Source organism: Piliocolobus tephrosceles, chromosome 7, assembly GCF_002776525.5.
Source record: "Piliocolobus tephrosceles isolate RC106 chromosome 7, ASM277652v3, whole genome shotgun sequence".
In the NCBI taxonomy this organism is placed as follows: domain Eukaryota; kingdom Metazoa; phylum Chordata; class Mammalia; order Primates; family Cercopithecidae; genus Piliocolobus; species Piliocolobus tephrosceles.
In genome coordinates this window covers 180,052-199,188 of record NC_045440.1, presented here as the reverse complement: position 1 = coordinate 199,188, position 19,137 = coordinate 180,052, and the positions used below count along the sequence as shown (strand labels likewise).

Here is a 19,137-nt window from a genome sequence, read left to right as displayed (position 1 = left end):
TAGCCAGGATAGTGTCGGTCTCCTGACCTCATGATCCGCCTGCCTCCGCCTCCCAAAGTGTGATAATTCCTATTTCTTAAGAGTAATTGAGATTATAGATTGAGCTAGGTGGTTGCTCAACACATTTTATGAAACAGAATAAGCACAATATAGAAATTTCGCAAGGGTAGTGTATTAGTTATTGTTGCATAAGAAGATATTCCAAAAAGTAGTGACTTAAAACAAACTGATTATCACATAGTTTCTGTGGGATGAAGCTTAACCGGGTGCTTTTGGTTAAAAGTCTCTTGAGGTTGCAGACAAAGTTGTCGGCTGGGGCTACATTTTAATCTGAAGACTAGGAGTGTGGAGGTTATTTATCAACTCATTCACTGGCTTTTTTCATGCAGCATTAATGTTATGGAAGTTCATCCATGATGTATCATGTATTCGTATTTGTTCTTTTTTATTACACAATAGTATTTCTCTGTATAGATATAGTACATTTTGTTTATCCATATACTAATATATGGGATAGAAACCTAAGAATAGTATTATTAAATTGCATGATATATTCATATTTATCAGTTTTAAGAAAAGGCCAAATTATTTTCCAAAGTAGTGATACTATTTTATATTTCCATCAGCATTGTAAAGTGCCCTGATTTAGCCACATCTTCATGGACATATTTTATCACTGGTCATTTTTATTGTAGTTATTCTAGTGTGTGTTAAGTGGCTTCTCACTGTGGCTTTAATTTGAATTTCACTAATGACTAATGATTCTGATAATCTTTTCATGTGTTTATGTCCATTCACATATTTTCTTTGGTGAAATGTGTGCTCAAATATTTTGCCTGTTATCTTATTTATTAACAAATTATTAATTATAAATTGATAAATTATAGTTGTCTTTGTTGGGTACAAAGTGATGTTGTGATTTATGAATTCAATGTGGAATAATTAAATCAAAGTAATTAACATACCAATCACCTAAAATCATTATTTTTTTGTCTTGAGAATGGTTGAAATGTATTCTCTTGGCAATTTTGAAATGTATAATACATTTTTTACTATAGTCACCATGCTGCGCAGCATATCTTAAAGAAACCTTATTTTACTGTCCAGTTGAGGCTTTGTACTGTTTGACCATCATATCCTCATCCCTTTACCCTCCCCAGCCTCTGGTAACCACTGTTCTACTCTCTGCTTATTTGAGTTTGACTGTTTTAGATTCCACAAATAAGTGAAACATGTAGTAGTATTTGTCTTCCTGTGCCAGGCTTATTTCACTTGGCATAATGTTCTCCAATTCCATCTTTGTTGCTGCAAATAAAAAAGTTTATTTTCTTTAAGGTAGAATAGTATTCTACTGTGTATACACACTATATTTTCTTTATCCATTCATCTGTTGATAGACACTTAGGTTGATTCCAAAACTTGACTATTGCAAAAAGTGCTGCAATGAACATGGGAATGCAGGCATCTCTTCAATATACAAATTTCAAGACTTTTCAGTAAATACCCAGACTTGAGATTGCTAGATCATATGTAATTTTATTTTTATTTTTGTTGAGAAACTTGTAAGTTTTCCATAATGGCTACACTAATTTACATTCCTAACAACAGTGTACAAGTGTTCCCTTTTCTACATATCCTCTCCAACACCTGTTATGTTTCCTCTTTTTGGTAATAGCCGTTCTAGCAGGTGTGAGATGATATCTCACTGTGGTTTTAAGTTCCATTTCCCTAATGATTAGTGATGTTGAACTTTTTTTTTGTATATTTGTTGGTCATTTGTGTGTCTTCTTTTGAGAAGTGTCTATTTATCTCCATTGCCCATTCTTTAATTGGACTATTTGTTTTCTTTCTGTAGAGTTGTTTGAGTTACTTATAAATTTTGTCTATTAACTCCTTATCAGATGTATGGCTTGCAAATATTTTCTCCCAATCTGTAGATTGTCTCTTTATTCTGATTGTTTTCTTTGGTGTGCATAAGCTTTTTTTTTTTATTATAATCAAATTTGTCCATTTTTGCTTGCATTGTTTGTGCTTTTGGGGTTAGAACTTAAAATGTCCAACATCATGTAGTCTTTCCCCTATGTTTTCTTCTAGTAGTTTTTCAGCCTCAGGTTTTATATTTAAGCTTTCAGTCCATTTTGAAAAAATAATGTCAGTCAAGAATGCTATATCCAGGAAAGCTATATTTCAGAAATGAAGGAGAAATAATGTCTTTCCTAGACAAGCAAACACTGAGGAGATTCATCACCACTAGAACTGCCTTATAAGAAATTGTTAAGGAAGCTTTTCAAATGGAAATCAAAGGATGCTAATTATTGACATACAAACATATGAAAGTGTAAAATTCACTGATAAAGGTAAAAAAAGGTAAAGGTCAAATCCAGAATATTTCAATACTGTTATGGTGCTTTGTAAATTATATATATTCTTATTGTAAAGGTTAAAAGTCACAACAACCTATAGTAGAACCTATAGTAAGTTGTTAGGGAGTACAAAATACAAAAATGTAAATTGTGAAATTAAAAAATATAAATGGAGGAGGGTAAAAGTCTAAAGATTTTGTATGTGACTGAAGTTAAGTTGCTATCAGTTTTAGTCTATTAAAACTATAAGGTATTTTATGTAAGACTCATGACATGTACAAAACAAAAACTAGAGCAGGTACACAACTAAGAGAGATAAATAAATTTGCTGATACAGAAGGTCAGCAAATTACAAAGACAAACAAAAAGAGAAAAAAGAGGGGGAGATAAGGTGGTTTGCTACATACAGCCTAGAATAACATCTCCCCCTAAGAGACCAGACCATTAGGAAGACTGGCACACACTCTGAGCAGATCTTCAGAGGGGAGACATTGAGAGTGGATTGGGGGAGGAGGCAGATTCTAGGCTGAAGAGGGAGGAAGGAGGGGGCAGATTCTAGGCTGAAGAGGGAGGAAGCTGGAAACCCTGCACGAGGCCTTGTTCCTGGACCCCAGCAGCTCCTGGGGAAGGGGTGACTTTAATAGGTGAAGAGTGGCCCACTCTCACCACAGACCTTTGGACTCCTAGCTGCAGTAGACCCCGTGACCCTCATGGACATTTGAGCTGGCAAGGAGAGCTGGTTGGAGAGGTGGCAGGACCAGGAATTCAGCCTGTGAGGAGCTCAGAGCGTTTGGCACAGCAATAGCTGCAGTGAAGCATGGCCAGGGTCACCTATCCCCCAAGGCTTCCTATGCTCTTTTAGGTAGCTTGGGCCTTTGGTGATTGTTGGACCTGAACAGAGTAAGGTAGTCTTGCACATGGGTCAAGGCCAGTTCTATCTGGGTCCCCTCCGTCTGCTGGCCTCTGCTGGGGACCCAGCCTGGCTGCACTTGCTTGCAGCACCTCCTTGGATTCCCAACCAGGGTGCTTCCTGGGGAACATCATCATAGCTTCTTTACTGGTGAACCAAGCCTAAACTTTCAGAGAGCTTCAGCAGACCAGTCCCCACTGACATGCAACCACCTGCAGTCTCTCCTGACCAAAACCTCCCTTCCGCCACTTTGTAAGCATTCACTCACTCATGGCCACCCACCACCACTTTGTTGACATGCACAGCGGGTGGACCTCACCTGCCTTCACCTGCCTGTGTGTGCATATGTGTGAACCCCAATACCCCACTACTGCTGGCGTGAGTGCATGTGCATGGGCACAGGTGTACACTGCTGCAATGCCACTGGTGCAAGCACATGCATAGACACAACTGCCCCACCCTTGCCAATGCCCTACCCCTGCCTATGCACAGGCACCATACCATCCTGCTGCCAGCATGAGTCTATGGATGGAAGTTGGTGCCCCACCTCCACTGGTGCCTCACCCCAACCAAAGTGAGTTCACTCTGCCCCATCCTCACCAACACATGTGTACCCCACCCAACCACCACTGCCACTGCCGCACATATGCAAGCACAAACCCTGCTGCCACCACCCCAAAAAAGTGCTGTGGCTGGCACTTCCAATCAAAGTGTTGTTTCCAGTGGACCAGGAACAATTCAGCCCCTCAAGTGCAGCAGGTTTCTCACCTCAGGGAACAAGAGAACAAAGCCAGGAACCTGGTACCAACTTCCCAGGATTAGGGCACACAGCCCAGGAGTAATGAGCTGAGCCTTGACCCCCAGAAGTCTCCCAGAAATGAAGCCAGTCAACGGAACCCACCTTATTCCACAATCAAACCTTCAAAGGCATCAAAGAATATAAGAGCAAAAACCCCATCCAAAGGACAGTGATATGGTTTGGCTCTGTGTCCCCACCCAAATGTCACCTTGAATAAATCCCCATGTGTCAAGGGCAGGACCAGATGGAGATAACTGAATCATGGGGGCGGTTCCCCCACGAGTGAGCTCTCATGAGATCTAATGATTTTATAAATGGGAATTCCCCTGCACAAGCTCTCTTGCCTGCCACCATGTAAGATATAACTTTGCTCCTCATTTGCCATGATTGTTAGGCCGCCCCAGCCATGTGGAATTGTGAGAAAATTAAACCTCTTTCCTTATAAATTACCCAGTCTCTGGTATGTCTTTATTACCAGCTCGAGAACAGATTAATACAGACAGCAACACCAAAGATTAAAGAAACATCAGTCTATACAGGTTAGAAAGAACCAGCACAAGAACTCTGGCAACTCAAAAAGCCAGAGCGTCTTCTTAACTTCAAGGGACTGCAGTAGTTCGCCAGCAATGGTTCTTAACCAAGCTGAAATGACAGACATAATAATTTAGAATCAGGATAGGAATGAAGATCATCGAGATTCAGGAAAGTTGAAACCAAATTCAAGGAATCTAAGGAATCTAATAAAATGATATGAGTTGAAAGACAAAATAGCCCTTTTAAGAAAGAACAAAACTGATCTGATAGATATGAAAAACTCGCTATGAGAATTTAATAATACAATCACAAGAATTAACAGCAAAATAGGCCATGCTGATGCACATATATGTTTATTGTGGCACTATTCACAATAGCAAAGACTTGGAACCAACCCAAATGCCCATCAATGATAGACTGGATTAAGAAAATGTGGCACATATACACCATGGAATACTATGCAGCCATAAAAAGGAATGATTTCATGTCCTTTGTAGGGACATGGATGAAGCTGGAAACCATGATTCTCAGCAAACTATTGCAAGGACAGAAAACCAAACACCGCATGTTCTCACTCATAGGTGGGAACTGAACACTTGGACACAGGAAGGGGAATATCACACACTGGGGCCTGTCGTAGGGTGGGGGAAGGGGAGAGGGATGGCATTAGGAGATATACCTAATGTAAATTACGAGTTAATGAGTGCAGCACACCAACATGGCACATATATACATATGTAACAAATCTGCATGTTGTGCACATGTACCCTAGAACTTAAAGTATAATAATAATAATAATAATAAAATAGGCTATGCTGAGGGAAGAATCTCAGAGATTGAAGACTAGTTCAGTTAGACAAAAATAAAGAAAAAAGAATTCAAAAAAATGAACAAACTTCTTAGAAATCTGGAATTATGTAAAGAGACCAGATATATGACTCACTGGCATCCCTGAAAGAGAGGAAGAGAAAGCAAACAACTTGGAAAACATATTTGAGGATATCATCCATAAAAATTTCCCCAACCTCACTAGAGAGGTTGATTCCAATTTAGGAAATGCAGAGAACCCCTGCAAGATACTATACAAGACAACCATGCCCTAGACATATATCATCAGATTATCCAAGGTTGACATGAAAGAAAAAATATTAAAGGCAGTTAGAGAAAAGGAACAGGTAACTCACAGAGGGAATCCCATTAGGCTAACAGTGGACTGTTAAGCTGAAACTCGACAAGCCAGAAGAGACTGTGGACCTACATTCAGTATTCTTAAAGACAAGAAATTCCAACCAAGAATTTTATATCCATCTAAACTAAACTTCATAAGCAAAAGAGAAATAAAATCCTTTTCAGACTAGCAAATGCTAAGGAAATTTGTTACCATCAGACATGCCTTACTAGAGGTCCTTAAGGGAGTGCTAAATATGGAAATGAAAGAGTACCAGCCACCACAAAACACAATTAATTACATAGATATTGACACTATGAAGCAACACACAATGAATTCTGCATAATAACCAGCTAACAACACAATAACAGGATCAAATCCACGCACAGCAATATTAACCTTGAACATAAATGGACTAAATGCCCTACTTAAAAGGCACAAAGTGGCAAGGTGTATAAAGAAGCAAGCCCCAACTGTATGCTGTCTTCGGTGTCATTGCATGTGAGACCCATCACTCATAGGCTCAACGTAAAGGCTCAAAGAAAGATCTCCCAAGCAAATGGGAAACAAAAAAGCAGGGTTGCCATTCTCATTTCAGACAAAACAGACTTTAAGCCAACAAAGATAGAAATAGACAAAGAAGGGCATTACATAATGGTAAAGGGTTCAATTCAACGAGAAGACTTAACCGTCTTAAATATATATGCACCCAAGACAAGTGTACTCAAATTCATAAAACAAGTTATGAGGGAACTACAAAAAGACAGATAACCACACAATAATAGTGGGAGACTTCGACACCTCACTGACAGCATTAGACAGATTATTGAGAGAGAAAACTAACAAGGATATTTGGGCCCTAACTCGACACTTGACCAAACAGACCTAAAAGACATCTACAGAACAGTCCGCCCAACAACAGAATATACATTCTGCTCGTCTGCACGTGGCACACATTCTAAAATCAACCATGTGATTGGCCATAAAACAATATTCAGCAAATTCAAAAAACTCGAAATTATACCAACCACACGCTCTGACCACATCCCAATAAAAATAGAAATAAATATTAGGAAAATCACTAAAAACCATACAATTATATGCAAATTAAACAACCTGCTCCTGAATGACTGTTGGGGATGACTTTTGAGGCTGCATCTGGAACCACACGTAAGTAGGGCCGCAGCAGGGTCCACAGGCAGATGGCGGTGTTTCTGTGTTCATGGCCAGGTCTGTGATTGGTGAGCCTACTTCCAGGGGCATGGTCCTGCCTTCTCAGAGCAGTTTTCCTTGGTCTTGGGCTCTAGTGGATTGTCATGACCTCCTGACTGGGTCTTGATGTTCCCACAGCGACATTTTATCCATGGATGGTTGCCAAATCAGTGTTGTGTGGATGGATGAAGGCTGGGGACCTTCTACTTAGCTATCTTACACATGTCCTGTTTCATTTGTTCTCTGTTTTCTTTTTCTTCTTTTTTTCAAGTAGTTGGGTCATTGTGATTATTCAATTTTTTTGTTATTAAACTGCTTGTTGTGTTATTTAAGAGTTGCTTTAGTGTTCGTAGTATTGCTCTTTAACTCATCACAGTCTATCATTGGGTGTCATACTACTTTACATATAATATAAAAACCTTTCAAGGTTATATGAGCTATGGTTCTAACAGCAGCAAAAGTATTTTATTTTGTATTTTGAATATGGAAATTGCAATCTTTTTCTAGTGATAGTAAAATCCATTTTACTTGGACTATTTTCAAGTATTTTTGTGACTTGCCATTTATTCGGAAACTATTGTCTCGATGATATCAAATTTTCCAGAAAGATAGAAAGAACAAAATGAACTTGTAAATGTACAACTGGCAAAGGTCTGAGCATATCTCAAGCTTTCATGATATACAGTATTGCCTTTGCCTTTTTTTTTTTTGAGATGGAGTCTCGCTCTGTCGCCCAGGCTGGAGTGCAGTGGTGCAATCTCGGCTCACTGCAACCTCTGCCTCCTGGGTTCAAGCAATTCTCCTGCCTCAGCCTCCCGAGTAGCTGGGATTACAGGCACCCACTACCATGCCTGGCTAATTTTTGTATTTTTAGTAGAGACAGGGTTTTGCCATGTTGGCCAGGCTGGTCTTGAACTCCTGACCTCAGGTGATCTGCCCGCCTTGGCCTCCCAAAGTGTTGGGATTACAGGTGTAAGCCACTGTGTCCGGCCTGCCTTTACCTTTATATAACAATAAAATTAACTCCTTTGGGGTTTATCAACTATACCCTCATAAATTAGTATCAATATAATATGTTCCATGCACAGAGTCATATAATTGTATACAGTAAATATGGCCTCCTGCAGAAGATATAGTCAAGTTCTCCAAGAGATTGCATGTAATTTACTCAGTCTTATTATCAAAAGGCAGAGACAACCTTTTCCCAGAAATCTTTTATGTCCCTAAAATGTAGATTTTGCACCTCTGGATGAGGTATCAGAGCAATATTGCCCTAAAATCTCAATGATTAAGATATGGTCAGGTATTTCTAACAACTAGCACAGCAGTAAAAAACCAAAAGTGTTATCTTTAGATCTGTATCTTTCAAATAAAGAGACATAATTCATCTTTGAATTGTCAGAAGACATTTCTGATCTATTATTTTATATGTGACGCTGTCTTACTTTTTGAAAGTTTACAGGCAAAGGTCTCTATTTGAGTGAATTTTCTAACTCCTATTTACTTTTACCTTTAACTGATGATTTCTTTACTATAGCGGTTTCAGCTCGGGACAATGTTGCTCTCCGAGGACTTTTAGTAGTGTGTAGAGGTTTTTTGTTTGTGTGTTTGTTTGTTTTGGTCACAGGTGGGAGAAATGTTTTAGAGGCAAGAAAGGCTGCTAAACATCCCACAATATACAGGAAAGCTCCCACAGCAAAAAGTTGTTCTTGTCAAAATGTTGATGGTGCTGGAGATCAGAAATATTGCTCTACTTTATATTTTACTGTCTGTCCCTGAACTTCTTTATTAAATGGCCAATATTGTATGGTAAAATCGAGAGTGTCATTAGAAACAAAATTAAGAAAAACAATCAGAATTAGAAATTAGAGGCTCCCCTGCCTGTGGAGTAGCCATTCTTTTATTCCTTTACTTTCTTAATAAACTTTCTCTCACTTAAAAAAAAAAGAGAAATTAAATTTTCTGGACGGATTCTTTTTGTTCCTTATCTTTTTCATTTCCCTTACCTTTTTTTTCTTCTTGCTCAGAGATAAAAAATGTTCTGGCCAGGAGCGGTGGCTCACGCCTGTAATCCCAGCACTTTGGGAGGCCAAGGCGGGCAGATCAGGAGGTCAGGAGATCGAGACCATCCTGTCCTACACGGTGAAACCCCGTCTCTACTAAAAATACAAAAAACTAGCCGGGCGAGGTGGCGGGCGCCTGTAGTCCCAGCTACTCTGAGGCTGAGGCAGGAGAATGGCGTAAACCCGGGAGGCGGAGCTTGCAGTGAGCCGAGATCCGGCCACTGTAGTCCAGCCTGGGCGACAGAGCGAGACTCCGTCTCAAAAAAAAAAGCAAAAAAACTTCTTTTTGCTTCAGTGAGTTGAGATGTTATATTTATTCAATGTCAAGTCTCTGAAGAAACTTTCACTAATTCACTAAGATGGAGAATAAGAAATGAGTGATGATTTTTTTTGCTTACATTTAATAGAAAACTTTGGACTTAACAAGGGGAAGATAATTTCATTTCAGGCAGTAATTCATTTGGATTCTAATGTCTTTGGGCTTTAACATAGAGATTGAGGAGATTCAATCTTTGAACTTCAATTTATGCCTAGAAATTTTATAAGGAGACTTGTTTATATTCAAATATGGGAAATTTTTTTTTTTAGCATTTTAATATAGGAGGGTATTTATGACTTTTAAAATCTCCTAATGTCATTTAATTATCAAAGAATCTCTAATGTGCTACACTGGATAATGTAGTGGCACATAAGATGACAAAGAAGAGAAGATGTGACTTTTCAGCTATGTGTAAAACGTATAGGGTAAAAATTGTATTAGCCTATTATTCTGAGATTAGCTTAGAATCTGATCTCAGAGTAATACGCTGTTCGTGAGTGATTCTGAGAAGATATAGAAAACGCAATGACTAGTATTGAAGAAACAGATGCATGAAGATGTGATTAGAGTTATTTTAATAGACTCCTGACAGCTTCTCTGCATAGGGAGATAACCCACCCTCCCCTGAGTCATTGACCATAAGCTTTGTGGTTAAAAAAAAACCCAAACTCTTGAATTTTGTTTGTGGGGTAATTTGGCCTCATTCTAGATGTTTTCCATCTTTGTGGCACTCATGCCATGTCATACTCCTGATATCCTTCCTGCCCTTTAATTGTCTTGGTCCCAGAAAATGGAGTTATCTGATGGAGAGTTTGGAAAGAACTAACCCGGCATGCTGAGTTAGCAACTCTTCAGCTCTACAGCTCCTCCCAGTGAGCCTACTTGTAGAAAGCAGGTCTTCTTTTCTACTTATCTAGGGGCAGGGGGCAGTAGAGGCGAGACCTGCTTCAAGTGCTGGAATGACTGGAATGGTCATGTACCTAATTCTCAGGTGCAACGTTAGCAAGGTCACATGATTATCACGCTTTAACCCATATTATCTAAGTAGGTGTCTGTTAGTAATGAAATTGATATTTGTTCAGAACTTGATGAGGAAGAAGGTTGACATTGCACTTCAAATAATCAAACACTGCCTACTGCTACTTCATAATCTTAATTGTTTTACATATTTAACATTTTTATCTTTATTTTTCTTAGAAACATATTTTTTATAAATACCTGTAGGGTATGAGATTCTTCTGTTATTTAGTTTATTCTCATCGTTCTTAAGAGGCTTGCATGTGTCTCAAGAAGAAATGCTCCAGAAGGCAGTCAGTACACGTGCGATTAGGACAACATTTATTTCCAGTCAAGGAAGAATAAGAAATTGGGTTAAACAGAAGTCTGCAAAATTATCCATTCTGGAGTTCAAAGGGCTTAACGTTTGCTCCCACTTAAGGAGATTTTCCTTTGGGAACTGGAGTTGGATAGGGCTCAAGTATCCACCACCTTCTACAACATTTTTTTTCTTCATTACATGTTCCAATGGTATCATCTAGTGTACTGCAGCCTTTGTCTCTGCACACCCCTTTCAAAGCAATACACTGTTTTTGTCCTGGAATAACGCCAGTCTTTCCTGCACAGAAAGAGATTTAAGAACATCATTAATTCACTATTGAAAATATACATAAAACAATAAACCCCCAGAAGAATGATTTTGGGAGAGGAAAGCAAACATTGTTTATATGAAAGGATCAGACACGTAGACAGAAATAGTGCCTTTTTATGGGAAGGGAGCCAAGATTGTAGATTATATACACCTTGGAGGAAACAGGCCATCTTCTAAAATCCTTTAAAGGGATTGTCCTCCCCTAGAGCAGTACATTTTGAAATGTGTGGGACCATTTGTTCTTGCCACCATGCCTAGGGAAGGTGTCTTTGGTAGTTAGCAAATAGCACAGCACTGCTACATTTTTCACCTAAGGAATTGTCTTTCACCAAACACCAACAATGCCACCACTAAGAAACAGTTTCAAAGGAAGTATCTGTCCCTCCATCTTCCCATCTGTGTGTACATCATCCCTATCAAATGGTGCATGTTCATATCTTCATCTCCTTTCATAGAAAGCCTATCAATCCTTTAGATTTTATCTAAACTAATTTCCTCATTTCAGGACTATGTAAGAAATATCTTTCCTATGTTGCTCAATACCTCATAGATCGATGGAGGGATAGATAGATAGATAGATAGATAGATAGATAGATAGATAGACAGACAGACACCTGGAGAGAATTACTCACTGAGCTAAAAGGTATTTTCCCTTAAGTGTATCCATATGTTGTCTTAATTCATCTGGTTGTTGAGACGCGTATGACTAAGGGTGTGCTCTAATTCAGTAGTTTTCTCTATGCTTACTATCCTTTCTCTTACTATCCTTCTCAGCACAACCATAGTTTATGTTTCCTACCGTATATCACAGCAGATGCTATATAAGAAAAACACTTTTGCTGATGTTCATTAACAGACATTAGTTCCCAAACCATCCAGTTAACACACCTGGATCTTATTTTGTTTTTACTGTTGTGTAATATACTACCTCTGGCTTCTTTGCTTCTGTAGATGAGTAACAGTTTGATGGCCTTTTCAGCTCTCAATCTTTTTTTTTGTTGTTGTTTGTTACTGTTTCGTATTTAAACTAGGCTATCATTATTGTTTCTCTACTCTGTAGAAATAGATCCATAGCCAGAAAAACCAAAGCAGCCTTTTGGAACTAACTGAGTGCTCGTAACCCATGCAAGATTGTCTTCCACCCTTGTCAGAAGCTTCAACCTAGTGCAGTCTGGTATTATACTCTACTATCAGACTAGTAGTTCATAAATTCAGGGTTTCTCCATAACAAGAGAATGTCACGATGAGGGAGTTGGATAGTATCTTGTAATATTACCTTTTTTTCCCCAAGACTATTGTGGAAGAGAAAGTGGCTGCCTTTCAGAGAGACATGAAGTCTCCCCAGCCAGTTGTGGAAGGTGCTGGTTCTACTGCATTGCCTACACAGAACACAGGCTTCATGCTCAGAAGCATAGCAGACCTGTTGCTAGCTGTTGGTCTTTTCCCTGATAACTTCATCCATACATTTAACATCTGGCAACATTGTCAGACTTTTTAAATGAAGCTAAAATCAGGGGTTATTAGTACTGGGAAAGATATAAGAAGAGGCAGAGTATGGCATCAAGGAGGCCTATGCATCTGAACTTAGAGGCACCCATGCAAAATGAGGTGGAATGTGAATCTTCAGCTGAAGCCAAAAGAGTGAACTTCCTCTCAGTAGGGTAGAGATGTTTAACCCACTATACAGTAAAGTTCAGCCTACTGACACAGCATGTAGCCTAAGATAGTGCCGATTCCTCTATTTGGGAGATGTCCCTTGCTTCACTCAAAATGAGTGGAACAATTCATCCTACCAGTGATGTGCTTCTTGCTACATGGGAATCTAAAGAGATATGCTCTGAGCATGAAGCCTGAAGCTTAATTTAAGGAGGTATACTCTGAGCATGAAACCAAAGAGTTATAATCGCCCTTTTAACTGATGACTGTGACATATCGTCATGCTAAGGGTACTAGTTTAAGTCAAGAAGATAAGATTAAATTACTTGATTCATATTCAGATTCATAGTCCTCATCCATGAGGAAGGGAATTTCTTCCCAGATATTCACATTTATTTTCAGACTTATTGACAGAAGTATACACACACAGAGCAAAAGAAGAGAGCCACTCTCTAATACACTTTAGAATTTATTTGACATTAATACATTAAATTGGTTATATCACATGGCAATAGGAGAAAGGATGCATATTTAATAAGTGCTTTTGGAAAAAGAAACAATTTAGATGTTCACTTTATATTATATCACATTAATTTCTGTGGATGAAGTGAGAACTTAGAATCACACTGAAAAAGACCCTTAATAGCACATTCATCTACTTTCTAAAAGGATATAAATTTCTTAGCGTTAGAACTCATTGAGTCAGTAACTTTTGAGTTTTTTTTTTTTTTTTGGGGGGGGGTGATGTAGAGGATTTAAATGGAGAGGCTCTTCCTGGAACTTTATCAATCAAAAAATAGAAGCGCAGTTTCCTTTTCTCTATATAACGTGAGTTCAAGCTGTCTTCTGCTCCTGTCCAATGTCGTGTATTCAGATATTATGTTATTCTCCACAGTCAGTGTAAGAAGAATGCTATAATTTTCTTAATTCTCAGAGAGCTAATGCAGCAATCCAAGATTTATGCCATTCTAACCTCTTTAGACTCATATTCCCAGACTCATATGTTTGTGTGTATATATAAATCTATATGAACTATTCCAATTTTTTATAGGATACCATGGATTCTTTTTTGAATAAATATAAGGATATATAAAAGCATATATTCAAATAGTTATAACTTAATATTCATCAGACATTAAGCTGATAAACTAATATTTCAGATTATGTAGTTTCTTTGAAGAAATTTTTTCACGAAAACAATAATTTTTTTTACTTAATTGGATTATTGGGGGTAAAATGTCTTTAACAAAACTCTTCATGATCTAGCCACTCAATTTTTCTTAAAAGAAATTTTGTTAGATAGAAGTTATATAGGAGTTATAAAGTTTCTAAGATTATCAGAATGCTTCTAGGCAACTGATAAATTCTATATGCCCAACAGTCACAGCAGAGATTAAAATCAGAATTTTTGGAGTGCAGTATTATTAAATTGTATAGACAGCTCAGCAGTTAACTATTTAGTACTAAGAGATCATACAAAACTCATAATGAAATTCCTATTTTTCAACGTGAGTGTTCTGGGTCCCACTTGACAATGTGTCCAAGAACATCTCAATATGCACAAGTCAGTCATTTTGACCTTTACATATGGCTTTAATATCCTCTGACACAAGAAACCTGGCTATTCAAAAGTGATTTGCTCCTGTGCAAAATTACAGGACTCTCATTTAATCCTTCTTCCTGGTATAACTGATTTGGGAGGATCAGACAAGGGCTGATATTTCTATTCCCGCAGGAAGGAAGATGTCACAGCCTGAAAGGCAGGCCTCTGAAGGATTCTTGTCATATTTGTGGGGAGATTAACTCAGCTTTCAACCTCAAATAACCTCTTGTTCTTTGTCCTTTATTTTATTGCTGTAATAACACTTAAAGTGAGATCTACCTTCTTAAGAAATGTTTAAATGCTATACATATAATATTTTACAGTCAATCTTTAGAGCTTATTCATCTAATAAAACTGAAAACGTTTACTCATTAAACAGCAACTCCCTCTTTCCTCCTCCCTCCCCCGTCCCTGGAAACCACGTTCTGCTACCTGTTTCCATGAGTTTGACTATTTTAGGTACCTCATGTAAGTGGAATCATGCAGTATTTGTCTTCTGTGACTAGCTTATTTAATTTAACATAATGTCCTCCAGGTGTATCCATGTTGTCACATATAGCAGAAAACCTCCTTAGTTTCCCTATGTATAATTAGAAGATTTTGAGAAAAAAGTCTGACAGAAATCAGTTATCATTTTTGTACGGATATCTACACCTATGGAGTGATTAAAAACAACATTGACCCAGATTAAAGAGATTTGCTTTTAGCTGTAATGTTGCTACTACCTATGTGATTTGAGTAAAATTGCATTCTTTATCTGTACATGGGTCTTATTATCTAAAATAAAAACAATTGCCATTCAATTTTTTTCTACTTTGAAGTTATTACCATCACATAATTTCACATCAGATGACACTACAAGTATATCTGACCTCAATCGTCTCTTCTGACCAAAGCTGAGAACCAAATGAGAATTGCATAAGCTCCTTCAGAAGGAGGTAATCACGTGTGAGGCAGATCTCAGCAAATCCACAGATTAGGTAAAGATCAAACAATTGAGTAGCTTTGATTGCACTTCAAAGAATCTCAGAACTGGAACAAGACAAGAGTGCCCTCTCTCACCATCCTAATCAACACAGTACTGGAAATATGAGCCAGAGCAATCAGCCTTTTGAAATAAAAGGCATCCAAATAGGAAAAGAAGAAGTCAAATTACCTCTTTTTATTGATGATATTATTCTACACTTAGGAAACCCTAAAAACTCTGCCAAAGCCTCCTGGACCTGATAGACAACTTTAGTAAAGTTTCAGGATGCAAAATCAATGTACAAGATCAGTACACCAATAATGGCCTTTCTATACACCAATAATGTTCAGCCCGAGAGCCAAGTCAAGAATGCAATCCCATTTACAATAGCCACACAAAAAATTAAATACCCATGAATACATTTAACCAAGGAGGTGAAAGATCTCTACAAGCGATACTACAATTCACTACTGAAAGAAATCATAGATGACACAAACAGAAAAATATTCCCTGCTGTGGATTGGAAGAATCAATATTATGAAAATGGCCATACTGCCCAAAGCAATTTACAGATTCAGTGCTATCCCTATCAAACTACCAATGACATTTTTCACAGAATAGAAAAAAACTGTTCTAAAATTCATATGAAACTGAAAAAGAGCTCAGACAACCAAAATCATCCTAAGCAAAAAGAACAACACTGGAGGCATCATCCTGCTTGACTTCAAATTATGCTATAAGGCTACAGTAACTAAAACGGCATGGGACTGGTACAAAAGCAGACACATGGACTACTGGAACAGAATAGAGAACCCAGAAATCAAGCTGCACATTTATAACCATCTGCTCTTTGACAAAGTTGACAAAAATAAGCAACGGAAAAAGGACTTCCTGTTCAATAAATGGTGCTGGTATAGCTGGCTGGCCATAAGCAGAAGAATAAAACTGGATGCCTATCTTTCACCATATACAAAAAATTAGCTCATGATGGATTAAATATTTAAATGTAAGACCTCAAACTGTAAGAATCCTAGAAGAAAACCTAAGCAACACCATTCTTGATATTGGCCTTGGGGAATAATTTATGACTAAGTACTCAAATGCAATTGCAACAAAAACAAAAATGGACAAGTAGAGCCGAATTAAACTAAAGTACTTCTGCAGAGAAAAAGAAAACGATTAACAGGGTAAACAGAAAACAACAGAATGGGAGAAAATATTTGCTAACTATGCATCTGACAAAAATTTAACATCCAGAATCTATAGGGAATTTAAATCAACAAGCAAAAAACAAATAAAGTGGGAAAAAGACATGAAAAACATGAAGAGACTCTTCTCAAAAGAAGACATAGAAGCAGCCAGCAAACATGAAAAATAGCTCAACATTATTAATCACTAGAGAAATGCAAATCATAATCAAAACCACAATGAGAACTATCTTACACCAGTGAGAATGGCTATTGTTAAAAAATCAAAAAATAATAGAGATGCAGATGAGGCTGTGGAGAAAAGGAGTGCTTATACACTGCTGATGGGAATGTAAATTAGTTCAGCCACTGTGGAAAGCAGTCTGAAGATTTCTCGAAGAACTTAAAACAGAGCTACCATTCAACCCAGCAATTCCATTGCTGAGTATATTGTCCAAAAGAAAATAAATCATTCTACTCAGAACACACATGCACTCCTATGTTCATCACAGAACTATTCACAATAGTAAAGACAAAGAATCAATCTAGGTGCTCATCAATGGTAGACTAGATATAGAAAATGTGGTACATATACACCATGGAATACTATGCAGCCATAAAAAAGAACAAAATCGTATCCTTTGTAGCAACATGGATGCAGCTGGAGGATGTAATCCCAAGTAAATTAATGCAGAAATAGAAAACCAAATAATGCATGTTCTCACTTATAAGTGGGAGCTAAACACTGGATACTCATGGACATAAAGATGGGACACTGGAGACTACTAGAGTGCTGAGGGAGAGGAACAAGGATTGAAAAACTGACTATTTGGTACTATGCTCACTACCTGAGTGATGGGATCACCGTCTTGCCCTAAACCTCACACCACACAATATACCAACATAACAAACCTGCACATGTACCTCCTGAATCTACAATATAAGTTGAAATTATTTAAAAAATAATCTCAGAGATAAAGCAAGGAAGAGATCTTTGTTCATTGACCACACACTTTATTTTGAGGGATATGAATATCCCACTATTAACAGTGGAGATAATAATTTTATCAGATCTTACCAGGATCTGGATGAAACACCCTGAAGATGTTCGATTCTATATTCCCTTTTCAGTTTGATTCTACATGTCAATATTTAAACTTCTGAATCATGGACCCTAAGGATGCAATTAAGAGTCTTAAAGTGTTTTCTATATTATTTGTCTTATGCTTAAAATTTTGCCATTTAAGCTTCATGTCACTGTTTATTCTTTTTCCAAATTCCCCTGCTCCCAAATTTCTATTGGTCTTTTACAATTTGATGCAAAACTTTCTTATTGAATTCTGTCTTATTTGCCTAACTGCTGCCCTTCACAAATATTCCTCACCAAATAGACTCTATACACTTCCATTCACTACCAAGTTTGAACCAAGAACTACCATCTTCACTCTCCTTTTTGGAGAGTGAGGCCTTGATGATAGCTATTTGCTGTATTTACTAACCTTTAAATCACATATCAAAGCTTCTATACCTCTAACTCTATTTCGGCCCCGTTTTCTAATTATCGAGCTCTTGAACCCCCATTTTCTGTTGAAAAAACTCCTTGTCCTGCTTCTAAATTTTGGCTTCATTAGTACCAAAGAAGATAAAACATGTTGGATTTCTGAATTCCTAAGGCTGTGAATTGGGGTCTGAGTTAGGATGGCCACAGTATAATTATCTCAATAGACCTCCTCTGGTCTAGGCATCCCAGTAGACTTCTAAAATCATTCACCATCTTACCTTTTGGTATTAAAGTCACAAAGAGGAGGAGAACAGAAATAAGGGAATGGAGTTTCATGGCTGAGTGCCCAATAGAGAGGTGAATGATCAGGGCTGGTAGAACACAGGGGCTTTTATTTACATCTGGGGACTTGAGGTTCCTCTTGGTCAGTGAAGCTTAACAGTAAGGAAATAAAACAGCTTCCGTTGGAATGTTTCCAAACTCTAGAGTCTCTAAATTTGGTGACAAATTAACCTAATTGTAGGAAACCAGATGGTTAACCCTTTCCTTTTTCTATGGCTCTCAATTTCACCAGAGGTTAATTAATACCTTTAATTAATTTTCTTTTTTGAATGGGGCCAAGAAGTAAGGCCATGTGAGTACAGAACATCCTTATTACAAAAGTCCTAGGGCTTGTAAGGAAACGTTTCCATAATACACTCTTTTTTTTTTTTTTTTTTTTTTTTGCAAGAGGGACAAGAGTATTGCCTAAGGTCCATTAATGAAAAGCTATTTTTGTTTTTATTAAGTTAGTCCTTAAAAGAGAGGCTGTCACTTGTGTGAGGTGTTCTTAATCACATCTGAAAGGTGGATACACTTAATTCACATTGAAAACAAATATTTTTAATCGTTATTGATCCGCTGTATAATTATCTCATACAACAGGACAAGTAAGATCAGGAGACTTGAAAGATAAAAGACAGAGTAAAGTGCGCAGCTCCTGTCAAAAGACTCTGAGCCTATAGATTAAAGAGAGTCCCTAATCTTTCACCCTAACTCATCACATAGCAACAAAACATTGAAAGCTTAAGAGCATACCTTTAATCAAGAATCAATTGACCAAAATCCAACAGATGAATAGGGCCTGAAGTGAAATTGCCAGCAAATCGCAACAGCCCTACAGAAGAGGTATCTGACCATTGCAAGAAAAACAAACGAACAAACAACA

At 37.7% G+C, this 19,137-nt stretch overlaps 1 protein-coding gene across 1 annotated transcript; it reads right to left on the bottom strand.

The window, feature by feature from the left end:
* Positions 1-10,801: 10,801 nt before the first annotated feature.
* Positions 10,802-18,266, bottom strand: LOC111551357 (beta-defensin 130). Its single transcript, XM_023225259.1, has 2 exons — positions 18,209-18,266; positions 10,802-10,983 (listed from the first exon to the last, which is right to left on the bottom strand). Exons 1-2 carry the CDS (start codon positions 18,264-18,266, stop codon positions 10,802-10,804), a joined length of 240 nt encoding a protein of 79 aa, XP_023081027.1.
* Between the last annotated feature and the right edge of the window lie 871 nt (positions 18,267-19,137).

What these genes read in the sequence shown, in the direction of transcription:
- LOC111551357 (XM_023225259.1), bottom strand. Translation starts at nt 18,266, where the DNA reads ATGAAACTCCATTCCCTTATTTCTGTTCTCCTCCTCTTTGTGACTTTA. An exon ending in TGTGACTTTAATACCAAAAG is followed by an intron (nt 10,984 to 18,208) that starts GTAAGATGGTGA and finishes CTTTCTGTGCAG; the next exon opens with GAAAGACTGGCGTTATTCCA.